This window comes from Hyperolius riggenbachi, chromosome 5 (genome assembly GCF_040937935.1).
Source record: "Hyperolius riggenbachi isolate aHypRig1 chromosome 5, aHypRig1.pri, whole genome shotgun sequence".
NCBI lineage: Eukaryota > Metazoa > Chordata > Amphibia > Anura > Hyperoliidae > Hyperolius > Hyperolius riggenbachi.
In genome coordinates this window covers 311,107,696-311,122,115 of record NC_090650.1, presented here as the reverse complement: position 1 = coordinate 311,122,115, position 14,420 = coordinate 311,107,696, and the positions used below count along the sequence as shown (strand labels likewise).

General features: G+C 42.1%; 1 protein-coding gene across 5 annotated transcripts in view; it reads left to right on the top strand.

Moving 5' to 3' along the window:
• Positions 1-1,512: 1,512 nt before the first annotated feature.
• The window catches only part of PTPRM (protein tyrosine phosphatase receptor type M), a 995,286-nt gene continuing 982,378 nt past the window's right edge, over positions 1,513-14,420 (top strand). For 4 of the 5 annotated variants that reach the window (XM_068237198.1, XM_068237195.1, XM_068237200.1 and 1 more), the window contains exon 1: positions 1,513-1,881. In XM_068237198.1, coding sequence (XP_068093299.1) covers positions 1,802-1,881 — 80 coding nt within the window. In that variant the 5' untranslated portion in view covers positions 1,513-1,801. The remainder of the gene's footprint in view (positions 1,882-14,420) is intronic. The other variant, XM_068237197.1, reaches the window with a different exon arrangement.

Sequence of the window (14,420 nt, the reverse complement as noted above, 5' to 3'; positions counted from 1 at the left end):
AAAAGTATGTATTTGTATATGAAAAATGTTTTGGATGTAGTTTTACTATTTGGCCACAAGATGGCCACAGTAATTTTTTGTTCATGTGACCTGTAAGCGTGGAAGTACGCTTACAGGACATTCAATAAGGCTAGGAAACTTTTTTTTTTTTCCACAATGATCGCGCTGCTTCTCATAGAAGCATCCGATCATTGCTAGGGGGCTGAGATCAACGAACGGGAACATTTTTTCCCGTTCATTGATCTCCGGGAGAGCGGCCGGTGGCGTGCACGAGCGCGGGGGAGCACGTACGAGCAAGCAGAAGAGCGGACAGCGGCGGTAGGTGCATATATCTACGCTCCTGATGGGGAAAGGGTGTTAAAAGGAGCGTAGATATACGCACACGTGGTGGTAAAGTGGTTCTATCTAGTTTTTATGTTTTATTGTGTCATTGTCTCTGCTCAATGACACCTTTAATGAAGTATGCCAGAGATCAAATCTATGAATTATTTACCCTTTGTATCTCTTTCCTGCTCTCAGAAGCCATTGACTAACAGGAAAGTGTATTATGGCTGTAATTACTTATCAGTGAGGGTTATGCTATAATCTGACCCAGTCTGACCCGGTCCCGGTATACAGTAAATTGAAGATAGTGAACTTGTATTGTTTAAAAGGAAAAATCCATATCCCTCTCAGTTTAGGTTCCCTTTAAGGGCTCGTTTACACGGACGGATCTGCGGCGGTAAACAATGACCTCGGCGCCATCCGTTGGAACCAGCCCTTACAGGGTTTGCAATACACAATGCGTATCTAGCCTAAACACTGGGAAAGTCATTTTGAGTTTAGCCTAAATGTGGTTGTAGGAACTGCTCTACCTATACTGCAGAACTGCAAGTGAAATGATTGGCACCTTGCATTAAAGGACAATTGAAGTGAGAAGAATATGGAGGCTGCCATATTTATTTCCTTTTAAACAATACTAGTTTCCTGGCAGCTCTGCTGATCTATTTGGCTGCAGTAGTGTCTGAATAACACCAGAAACAAGCATACAGCTAATCTTGTCAGATCTGACAAAACATCTGTCAGAAACATCTGATCTGCTGCATGCTTGTTCAGGGTCTATGGCTAAAAGTTTTAGAGGAAGAGGATCAGCAGGGCAGCCAGGCATCTAGTATTACTAATAAATCAATAAATAATAATACATCAATAATAATTATAAATCGATAATATTCCTTAAAAATTAACTAGATATGGCAGCCTCCATATCTCTCTCGTTCCAGCATCAGAAGTGCCTGTACGTGATCTTCTACTTCAGACAGTCGCATCAGGACTAGCATAGCTGAAGCAAAGCCTTTCTACACTCGGAGCTTTCCTAATAAAATCCAGCAGAACAAATGATTAGCAGCTGCAGACATCTGCGCCACCTAGTGTTCAGCTGCCAGAATACTCGTCTAGAGGGAGGCAGAAGATGCCGCCTTGTTTATGTCACGGGAGGGGTTGAAAGAACTCAGCGCCAGAGTTCCAAATCCAGAACGTGAAGCGGCGAGTGCTGAGCGGAGAGTGTTCGGGGCGGTGCGCTGGCAGAGAGGAGCTGCAGCAGGACACTCGTGTCACTCTATACAGGGATCAGGCTGGCAGCCAGCGACTCTCCCTCCACCCCGGACTCCTCCAGCCAAGTAGGGAAAGCAAACTTCCTTCTGTGACCCGGACTGGGGAGACGAGCTCCGTTACTTCTTACTTCTTCTTCTTCTTCTGCGATCTGTGCTCGCTTTTTATAACTTATTTATATTGCAAGCTTCTTGTTTGGCGTCCTGGAGCCGCAATGGGGAAACTATTTGCAAGTTGCGTGCTGACTTTAGCTGGACTTCTGCCTGCCATGGCTGCTGGATCCTACTCCGGTAAGTGGGGATGATGGGAAGAACGCAGGGCGGCTGGCAGGAGGACCTGTCATCGCCAGCACTAAATGGGAAGCTGTTAGCTGGAGTCTGTGGGAGGATGGGACTGCCCTCCATTCCTTCTGTACAGGACTAGACACTATCTGCATGGAGTTTGTATGTTCTCCCCATGTCTGCGTGAGTTTCCTCTGGGTGTTCTGTTTTTCTTCCACATCCCAAAGCATACTGGTAGGTTAATTGGCTCTGCCCCTCAACAATGCCCCAGACTTTGGCAGGGACTTGAGGCTGTGGCTTTAGTAGGGACATTAGGCAATAACTATGGTAAGAACATTGGGCTGGCTGAAGTAGGAACATTAGGCTATAACTGTGATAAAGATATAAGACTGAGGTATGGCAACACTTGTCCATGCAAAAAATGCATACATAAAATTTTCTGTGCATTTAAAGCACCCGTTATTCCGCAGCAGCTGATGATTTTCAGTGGGAAAATGCACATGATGCTCAGTATTTTAAAACAAAAAGAAAGTTTTGTTTCCTGCATGCTCAAATCACATTCAACTGTGAACCATCACACTGACAAACATTGGTTTTCAGTTAAAATGTGAAAAAAAGTATGACATTTTCGACAAGGGTATTCCCAGCATAAGGTAAGGACATTAGAGTGTGAGCTCTTCAAAGTCACAATTAGCAACATTGCATTGTTGAACATACTCAGTAAAGTGCCACCGAAACTGTCAACACTATATCTATAGATATGATATCATACAAAATGATTCTGTGCACTGAGAATCAGTAGATGGCAATGTGTTATGTGGAAGTCAGACTGACTTTGGGGAAGTTTTACTAGCATGCTATCTAAATGATAGCAATTACAATTTACTTTCACAATTGTGTTAGTGATTAGCTAGGTAATAATCTGTATTCCCCCTCTTCCACATGTTATGTGAAAGGCAAGTAACCCAGCACAATCAGTGCATAGTTATGCCCTAATGATAGTAGTGTGTTCAGAGGTGTATAGCAATATCATGATGCTTATTGTTATAGCGATCTGCCTGCATGGTCTAATCCATTTGCAGGGGACAGATATCATAGCTGAAGCAAAGCTGTGTGCCCTATTATAAAGCCTTGTAAACATGGAGCTCTCACATGGCCATGTACCATAATCCTTTTATCAACACTGCAAGTAGTAAACAGAAGCACACATGACACAAGATCACGGGCAGATGTGGTGACAAGCCAGGGGCTTGCAGAGATCAGCACCTCCTTGCCAGGGCTGAAAGGTGATGAGCAGAGATTGCTGTCATTTATCCTGCTGTCTTTGGGGACTAGGGTCCGCTTCTTTTGTGGTGTGAAGGCAAATCTCAGGGACACACATGGCTGTTAGCTACTGATGACATTCCTGAGTCCGGGGATAAGACCTGCCAATGCAAGATTAGAATATACTGTACTCTCTACACTCAGGTGTGTGAAGAGGGCATGTGCGAGCACCTGTCACACTTTCTATTACAACTTTTCAACCTATTCAAACACTCCTTGTTTGTATACACATCGCAACATAGTGACATCATGCCTGACTGGCTACAGATAAGAAGTATACTTATAGCTTATGTTGTCATTAGCATTACCTGTTATACTTCAGGGCTTGTTTAGCAGAGCAGTTATTAATCAGTCCTCGCAGAATGTATTTTAGAGTTGATCTGTGAGATCAGCATGGTTGCCAGCAAATGAGGGATTCATTATGAAGGATTATTGCCAATTTAAATTACCGGTATCTCTAGTGCGAGTTACACACAAATCGATTTCCTTTCCAGATGGTTTGATCAGTTTTATCAGTTCTTTCAGTTTTGTTGGATTCTTTGCCCCAACATGCTTTACCTGATTAGCTTTCATTCAATATTGGCAGTCATTCAATCAAAAGGATGATCAGACAAAAAGTCACCCTTGACTTGAGTGGGGATGCGGGATTGATAGCCACAAAGCTTAGCGTTGACCAGTTCAATATTAACAATGTTTATTGGTCCTGGATTAGCTTTCTTCTGAAAGCTAACTCAAATCAGGTGGATAGTGTTTTTATTTGTTTGATTAGGGAGGGACTGCTTACTTTACAGATCAAGCTTTTACCAACCAAAGTATAGCCAACTTTAGGTGCACATATTGCCCTGTTTATTGGCAGTGAAAGTTGGGGTACAGGTAGATTGTCTAACACGACTTTTCCAAAATGTACCTTGACACTACATTGATAATCATAACTCCCTGCCGGAAGTCTAATGCTGCCATACACCCACAGATTGACCTAAAGAGATCTTTAGTATATTAGCCACAAATAATGCAGGTGATTTACTACAGGAAATGTGCTATGAAACTTTATTTTGTTCATTTAAACATTCAAACAGGTGGTGGTGAGATAAAAAAAAAGGGTTTTTACTGCACACGGCAGTATACCGAAAGTTATCACCATGACACTTCACTGCTCTGTCAGTATGTGGTCAGCATAACACCTTTACCCTGCGCTACTAGTAAGTGCTGGATAGTGTACTGGTTAAGGCTCTGCCGCTGACACAGGAGACCAGGGTTTGGCTCTACCTGTTTAGTAAGTCAGCACCTATTCACTAAGGAGACCATGGGCAAGACTCCCTAGCACTGCTACTGTCTATAGAGCGTGCCCAAGTGGCTGCAACTCTGGCGCTTTGAGTCCGCCAGGAAAATAGCGCAATATCATTTTATTGTGTCTTGTCTACTAACTACCGCAAACATTAACCATAGCCATACACTAGGCTTACTTATCAGACTAATAGTATCTCATCAGCAGCACAATAAGTCTTCCAAGTCCTGTCTGGTACTAAAAAAATGGTGCTAAAACTCGACTGGCAAAACCATCTGACCCAAACCAAGTCACACACTGCACACTACTTTTGAGCTGGTCATTTTGAATGTGTGCGGCCAGTCTAACCATGTACAGAGTGCAGCAGGAGCTAATGTTTCTGCCTCTAGAAGTCTGTTGATATGCCAACTCATCTGTGTATAGCCTTTTACCCTTAATGAAAGGTTTGCCAGCAGTTCTGGAACTAGCAGACGCAAGCCAGCCTTTTCTCTTTATTATATTTATAATGGTGTATATTATTGAAACACGCTCTCTGTGTTTCTCTGGCTTGTTGCTCAAGTTACCACTTTTCCACATGCTGTTATTTCTCAGAGTCAGAGAAAACACAGAATGGTCTATTATCTGCTCTCCCAGCTTATTGTGCTCACAATTTCCCTTTTCCTTTTTCATTTCATCCACTTTTCAGTCTCCTTATTCTCCACCCTATTTCCTCTAGTCTCTTATCTTCCCAGCTGCTTTCCTGCTCCCCCTCAATTAAAGTAAACAGGGTAATTTCCTTTTTGGACTTGTCATGTCCTGCTCAGACACCAAAGTCCCAGAGAACAATGGCATTTGGGCCCCACAATCGGGCAGGAAGAACCAGGTGCATAGCCTGTTAGATGGGGCTGTGGGATAGGAGCAGCACAGCCTGCATGAATGCTTCCACTGTCACACAGCCTCCTCCGCACAGCAGCGCTGCTTCTCTCTGCCTTGTGAGGTAGATGCTGGCTGCTTCAGCTCTGTCTCCAGTCCTTCAGATATATCTGTGCAACCACAGCCCAGGCTGGAGTCAGTTAATTACCTTTCATTATCAGTTTGTTTTATCAAAGAAGTAGAAAAATGTAGCAAATCCTAATAACCAGTTAGAAATCACCTTTATTCTGACTGGGAAAGCGAGTGCTTCTGCCACAGGAAACTGTGTATCATTACTCACTGAGCATCTTATTAAATAATAGTAGACTGACAGCATTTTAACTGTCACTTCCTTAAATATTTGACTTATTTATGTATGGATGACACCTTTTTGACTACAGTGATTTAGAAGAAGAATCAAACAGTCCACACATGGTTCAGTGTCCCTCAGAGGAACTTACAATCTATCATCACTTTTTGGAATAAGCCTGTCATCCTTCCTGTATGTTTTTGGGTTGTGGAAGAATCTCCTGTAAATGTGGGGAGAAAATAAAAAAAAATAAAATTCAATTAGTGTCCTAGTATCCAAGTAGGGATTTGAAGCTAAATGCATTGACCGCAGTGTCCCTTTAAGTGCTACAAGGCAAGTGTAGAAACCTCTAACTGTCACTTTGATACCTGTTCTGAAGTAGCTGGTGCTTTAACTGGCAATGTTATGGGATCCTTGGTGCCTTGTACCCCCTTCCTGTAGAAAATGTGCATTGTTGGTTTTGCATTGTTAGTAAAAATTTAATAGAAACTGTGAGATGTAAACAGTATACAAGTCATGTTAATAATAAACTTTAAGGTGTCCATGGACAGTACAATATTTTTCTCAGATGGGATGATTCGATCAGGATTTTACTATAGAATTGTACAGTAAAACACATTATAAGGAGAAAATTGACATGAAATGATTCTATGTTCGATTGGGATACTGAATTTTGGCAATTGGAATGTTTGATTTTACGATCGTTTCTGAAGAGAGGAGGTGACCTAATTGTCCTGTTTATGCGAACAATCGATATTTACCTTCTGCTTACCTACGGTTCTGCAGCTCTGATCAAATGATCACATCTGAGGAAAATATTGCAGCGTTAATGGGCATCCTTAGATCGAACTCAGTAGACCATTAGTTACCAGGGAAGGTGGCAGCCAGTCTTTGGACCAGTAGTTAAGAACCACAAACTTTTTAGTAATCAATAACTGCTCTCAAAACCACAAGACATGAGGTCCTGACACAGTCTTTTCAGAGAAATGTAACTGTGGCAGTTGGAAGAGGATCATGCTAGCTCTATCTAATACACTATGTCACATTGTTATAATTTGTTGCCCTTATTCCTTCCTGAACACTGACCAGATGACTGTGATGCAACCCAACAGTCAGGTCACAAAGGCAGACAGACACTTGTGTTGAATGGGCTGAGGTAAATTTTGTTGGAAATGTTTCATGTTGTCTTATGGGGGGTGCCTATCTAATCTGGAGAATGTGGCACTTATGTCAGCTGGCTAAAATAGTAACCGCTCCCCAGGAAGAATTCACAAGTTATTATATGGAATGCATCTTCCATATGTTTTGTTTGCATTGTGTATATGCAAAACATTTCTTTTAGTTCTTGTTTTCTTATTTGCTGTTCGCTTTGCTATAATGTTTGGCTATGTAGCACTTTCCCACGAGTCTAGCTGTTCTGCCAAACTCATCCAGTATTGCTGCAGAAATTCCACACAAGAGCATAGCTGATATTTATGTGTGAGGAGGCTTTCTATGTGGTATCTTTTCTGCGTTTGTAACAAACTTTGAAGTGATGCTTTCATGTCTCAAATTAAATCATTGTGGCGTAGAACAGATGGAGGGGGCGGTTTATTTACCGAAGAAAACAGGAGCAAAAGTGATGCAACCAACCAAGTTTAAGTATCATGTAAAAGATTTAAATTGGTTGCTCTAGATACCTGCCTAATGTTTGCTTCAGTAGGCACTGAGCCTGTCTTGGTGTATCTGCCTCCAATGACTACGTATGCTGCCATTGCCAAAGCAGCTTTGGTGCCTTTTATACAGCTCACAATGACCCCTCTATCACTCTTTCTCCGCCAGTTGCTCCCTACTGGGTCTTGTTTAGATGATCACTAAACTTTCTTGTCTCTAAATTTATTGAGTTACTTATTTTTTCCCACACAGTTTATTTTGCTGGTATTCTGGATAATATAAATACAGGATCTATGAATGCAAGATATTGTGTTCTTTGCGTGCAGAAAAAAACTGTCATTCTGCATAATTCTGCACATTTTGTCAGTTTTCAATCAATTACGTTAGCTGCTGTGAAAAAACACATGCGTTTTATTTGCATATGCGGTGTATAGAAAATGCATGCAGAAAAATGCGTGCAGAAAACTGAAAGATAAGTGTGTCCCTTGCCTAAAGAAGAAACAGGATTGAAGAGTATATTTACTTCCTTTGCACCCTAATGCCAGGGAGTTATCTGCATGTATCTGGAAGTCACTTGCTGTTTTTCAATGCATATCTTCTGTACTGAATCACCTCAGAGGGTCTGCTTGTGCGGTCTTGTTATACCTGATTTACCCAGGGAGAAACAGACAATGGCAGACTGGCAGAAGTATGGCAAACAGCTCTGTGAGATTACTTCTGGGTGGGAGACAGATTGAGAAGGGAATGGAAAGCGTTGTACAGTGAAGCCTGCATGTGTTTACTTTAAAGAGGAACTGTGGTAAAAATAACGAAATAAATAAAATTGCTATATTTTTTTTTAACAATGTTAATTTATAAATGATTTAGTCAGTGTTTGCCAATTGTAAAATCTTTCCTCAGGCTCACAATGATTAACATTCTAAAATGTATCACGGGGTGACATCTTTAGTCCTGTCAGGTGCAGGAATGTTTGTTTCTGAGACTTCCAAAGCCAGTAAATATAGTGTCTGGTCTCCCAGAATGCTCTGGGAGGAGAATTTCACATAGCTAAACAGCCTAGGCTAAGCATCACTGGGAGGCTGGGGTTAAGTACCAATGTACAGCAATATATAGTATAGGAAGCATTTCTGATGCTAAAACCACTGAAAAGTTGTTACCTTGAATAATTTGCTGCATTCTTTTATGTCACTACAGTCCCTCATCAATTCATGCATTGCAATTTCTGTTTTTTAAAGTTACCCTGGCGTAAAACTAAACTCTCTGAAAGCCCATTGCCAGTCAGCACTGTGACTGTGCTTACAGTTCACTGTCACTGTTCTTTTCCTTGTTAGTATTGTAAAGTATTCCCCATTTTCGAGCTCTGTGCAAAGCTGACAATCAGCATGGTTTCCAGTACTTGGCCTGGATGTAGAGGCTGCCTCCTAACCTCTCAGCCCACATTGTAACATCACTTACCAAACACCTTCCCCCTCATTAGCCTGCCCATGTTTCATGTGGTTTTCAGTAATGGCGTGGTATTTGAAGTCATGCTAGCAACTGATGCTGTTTAAGGTAGGCCCCTTTGGCCAGACACTTGCTAGTACTCAGCATGGGCATTGGAAAGGCGACCTCTCTATGAAGTCACGTCTGAGTGTGACCATGTCTATAAGTGAAGTCATGTCTTTTTTTTACTGCTGGGTTACAAGCACTTCCATTCAACTGCAACAAGCATGCAGTTAGCAAGAGTACAGTTCAGCTGCCTGTGGAAAAGAGACCATAAACAGGCCATGAGGTCTATAAAGACCAACTTACCATATATACTCATATATAAGCCGACCTGTGTATATGCCGAGGTACCCACTTTTCCCTCAGAAACCAGAAAAAGTGATTGACTCGCGTATAAGACCCCGCCACAGTAGCCAGATTTTCCCCCTGTACAAGTCAGCCCCCCTCCCCATACCCAGATGTATCCCAGGATCATACAGCTGTGTCTCAAAAAGCTACTAGATGGCATCATAGAGCAGGGCTTTTCAACCTTTTCAGAAATTGTACCACTTTTATCGCATGAAATTTTGCAAGTACCACCTGTGATTTTGCAAGATGTCAACAGCTCAATAAGTGAAAAAACAATAAAGTATGTACATTTAATAATAATAATGCTATTTTTATTATTATTATTATTTATTGAAGCGCCAACATATTACGCAGTGCTGGACATTAGTTTAGGTTACAGACAATATTTAGGGGTGACATACAGCAAAATGACAATACATGAATACAAGAAAGACCAGATCACACAGCACAGTATGAGTACAAGGTAAACCATTCAATGAATATCTATATAGAGCTGCCCGCCCCCATCATAGTGTGAATACATTGTTTATACAAGCAGGACACAGGGCAGAGGCAGAGAACTTCTAATCTTGTTGCTTGCTGTGCAGAGCAGTCGCCCATCAGTGACTCCACTCCTAGCACTGCATATGCAAGATCTGATAAAGTGACATTGGAAGTAAAACAAAAACTGTGTCATTACTAGCTTCCTTCTGCCTATTAAAGGGGATCATAAAAAAAGGCAAACATTGAAAATGTTCATTTAACTGTATGTTTTGGGGATGTGGGAGGAATCTGCAGTGCACAGAGGAAACCCACACAGACACAGGGAGAACATACAAACTCTGTGCAGATAAAGCCCTGGCTGGGATTCAAACTGAATTTACCACATTGAACTGTATTCCATCCATACACATATATACATACATGCATGCATGGTTTTGCTACACCAAGTGCTGGATACTGTATACGCTGTACCAAAGTAAAATAAATAAATAAATAAAGCAACTTATTAAAGTACTTATGTGCTAGCTAGTGACTATTTCAGATAATATCAAATAAACAAATTATGTAGCAAGAAGGGCTGTCTGAAGGGATATATTAAATATGCAGAACACACACACACACACACACACACTTGCATAGCTGTGAATTGTTTTGGGACACTCGGGCTAAGTGCTGGTTCCAGGGAAAAACCCAGGATTTCTAGGGGGGGGGGGGGGGGGATTCCTGAAAGGTCTCTCTCAGCAAGTTGTGCACTACTACGCATGTGCTGGCGCAGCATTTGCCAGCAAAATACACAGAGAGCCACCTTACTTAGAGGTATTCATCTTCCATATATCCCTATATACTTTATCCCCAATACACATTATCTTTTCACAGTGCATCTGCCCTTAAACTTTATACCGCAGTACACTGACCACACTGTAGATTCACACTGTAGATTCTAAAGCCCTGATCTAGAACTGGGTCACAGGATAAGAATTGTTTGTATGAACATGGTGAAACACTGATCATGGTTGCCTTTTGCCTTGGAATCAGGTCCAACCAGGAATATAATTATGAATTTTTAAAACATTTTCCAAATATACTATATATAGAAATATAGAACTTGTTCTCCATTACCTTGCAGCCTTCCTTGTTGTCGTGATTGCTATTGTGATTTTGGCGTGTACTAGCCCAGAGAGCGGAGGAGTGGAGAGAGACTGAGAATAGTCTGAGATGGAGCAGATAGCTTATCTGTATTGCAGTCCCACATCACACAGAGGCTACTTGCCTGTAATAGGACCCCTGTCCCTGCCAGTCTCTCACACAAGCTGCCAGCAGCCCTCCTGGAGTCTAGGGACTGTCAAAAACTTTTCAGTCTGTTTAACACCTTATCCACACATGCAGTCATTATAACATTGGGAAGAGACCAGACAGATTTTTTCCCACAGACCCTCCAGGCAACCTCTGTATCATGCTGTGTAGATTTAAAAGCTTGCCCTCTCATTGCTCTGTAATTGCACTTTCATTAGCTAGACTAGTGCTTCACATTGTCTTAAACAAAAACAAACCTAATTACACCAGGCACTGGACCAGCCCTAAATCACTTTTCCCTTTTTCCCCACCAGCCCACACTTCCTTTTCATCTCCCCAGAGCTTACTGCGTACCACCTGGCCAGACAGAAAGTTCCACTTCTGGTACGCGTACCATAGGTTGAAAAGCACTGTCATAGATATGAGACACAGCAATTGCCACACGGGAAGAATCCCCGATCATTGCACCGCTGACATGTTGCTTGCACGCTCTGCTCCACAAGCCAGGGTACACAGGTAGTCTTGAGCAGCACACTCTGCACACCATGTTGTAGAGGATGGAGGAAATGGACACAGCAGGGCGAAGCTGGTAAGAGCAGGATCACTAGTGCACAATCCTTATGCTCCTCTGCCATTAACAAAACCTGCTCCACCATCTGTTTTGCTTCACTGACTCGCATATAATCCGTGGGGGCAACTTTTCAGCACAGGTTTCATGCTGAAAAATTAGGCTTATACATGAGTATATACAGTCATTTGTTCAGCTTCTGTGTCAGTCACCTCTGTTTTGTGGTATTGGTGACTACATTGTACTGTTTAAAGCCTAGCTGACACACAAAGTTGATAAGGTTACTGTGCAGAGAAACCTGTGACCCCTTTCAAAAATAAGAATAATTCCAATATTTGTATTGGGCTTTTCTCCTGTCAGGCTCAAAGTGCCTGAGCTGCAGCCACCAGGGTGCGATCAGCAGGCATTAGCTGAATGGGTATTGGCTTACTGAATAGGAAGGGTCAAGTTTCGGAACCCTGGTCGAGTTGGGGACATAATCATGGGACTATAGCAAAATGAAACCTTTGCAGCCACTAACCTTTGTGACAAGCAGGTCTTCTTAGTAAACTTAATTTGTCACCAATGGAGGAGTTTTCACATCTTTCATGCTTGAAGAGATATTTTATGCTAAGTGGAGATTTCCTTTTCTAAAGAGCCTTCAGTATATCTCTGTATAATATGTATATATAATATCTGGCGTGCTGCCCTCCATGTAAAAATGTGCTCAGCCTAGCCAGAAGCCATACAGTACATGTGTAAGGGATGGTTCACACTACGAAGCCAAACAGTACATGTTAGGGCTGGTTTACACTACCAGAGCTTTTTCACTGCCAGTGAAGCTCTTTCTAATGCAATCCTATGGGTGACCACATCACTGAAGTGCGCACACACATAGCATTACATTAGCAAAAGCATTTAAAAGCACAGTGTGAATTATCCTAAGAAGGGTAGATAACACAGCTTGGAGCAGGATCTATAGTCACAGGCTGTGTGTATAGATAGTACCCAGGGAGTGGTATATTGATCTGTAAACAGGACAGGCCATTTTAAAATATATTAAATGACAACCCAACAGTGGTTATGTGGTGTTGGTGGTGGAGGCGTCGGGGAAAGAATTACAATGAAATAGGGCCCTAGGCAAGATAGCAGTTTTTGCCCCATCACTCATTAACACCAGGCTTTTTTAGTAAGACTTGGTGGAGCTAGCATTCGCCAGGCCCCTAGACTCTCTCCAGGCCCTAGTCTACTGCCTAGCTTGCCTTGTGGATGATCCGACTTTGGTCGGGGTGGAAAGGAACGGAAAGTCCACTTTAAAGTGGATCTGAGATGAACTTTTACTCATTGCATAATTGTGTTCCTTTCCTATTGTTTATAGGGCATTCCTCAAGCCAAATACTTTTTTTTTTAATACTCTAATTCCCTATAAACTAACAAGCCACGCCCACAGGTTTTCAGAGAGCCAAGGCACTTTCAGACAGTAGCAAGGGCTCATGGGAGCTCAGTCTGGGCAGGAGTAGGGGGAGGTATTACTAGCCAGAGATTTCAGAGGGGAGGAGGAGGGGGGGGGGGTGTATTAGGTTTTTTTGCTCAAGATGCAGATAAGCCTGCCTCTGTGTAATGTTTACAAACAACATGGCTGCTGTCATTGTATCGCAGGAAGAAATGATCATATTCTATTAAAGCTGTTTGCAGCTAGATTTGCTGTGTAAACTATCTAAACTTTAGATAAGATATATAGACAAGTTACTTGTTATAGTTAGTTTTTTCATCTCGGATCCACTTTAAGTTGTTTTCTTGGAAAAGTATAAACCAAGTTCATTCTATAATCATTTAGTATGAATTTCCAAGTGCTATTATGCTATGTATGACATGGTTACTTAGTTTTCTCTGTGGCTTTAATAGAGCAGAATTAAAGTATTAAGTGTACAGAAAAGCTTAGCACTAACCAAGTCCTAACTTTTCAAAATTAACTTATTTTGAATACATAGTGCCTAATTTACCAAGGTCGTTTTGGGCTGACGGACTTAAAGAGAAACTGTATGGAAAATAATGTAGTGGATAAAATTGCTTTTTTTATGTTATTTTTTTATACAATACTCATTTTTAAATTATTTAGTCAGTTTTTGCCCACTGCAAAATCTTTTCTCTCATAGATTTACATTCTGAATTTTTTCACAAGTGGCGACATCTATATTCCTGTCTGGTGATTTCTGTGGAACGTTTGTTTATTGAGAGGTCCAAAGCCAGTGGAAAATATACTTGGTCTCCCAGAATACTTGGAGAAAATGGGGTGGGGTGGGGGAGAATTCCTCATAGCTAATCAGCCTAGTTTGAGCATCGCTGGGTATTCTGAATAATGTACAGCATTCTGCTATGTCACTCCGGCCCCTTTTTAAGTGATCCACCAAATTTAGTCTGGATTTTTTTATAGTGACACATGCCGAAAGGTTAGTGAAATGGTAATGGTGATACTGTAGTAATAAATCCTGTTTCACTAACCTTTCAGTAGCCCTATCTAAGGGCTTGTTTCCACTGTAGCGGTGCGGAATCGCCTGGATTCCACCGCTGAAGAAATCGCATGCGGCTGCGTTTCCCCATGCGGATTTCCCCGCGATTTCGCATGCGATTTCGCATGGCAAGGAGCCATGCGAATTTAACCATGTCACTGCCTGTGTTAAGTTCCATTGGCTTTCATGCGAAATCGCATGCGAAATCGCGGGGAAATCCGCATGACAAAGCCGCATGCGATTTCCCTATTGAATACATTAGCGGCGATTCGCCCGCATTCCTGCCGCACGCGAATCTGCACGACCCTGTCGTGCAGATTTTCCCCGCACCGAAAAACGCCGCCGCCGCCGCACACGTGGAAACAGCCCCATCCACTAACATTAAGTATGCGAATCCGCATGCAGTGCCCGCATGCGGATTCGC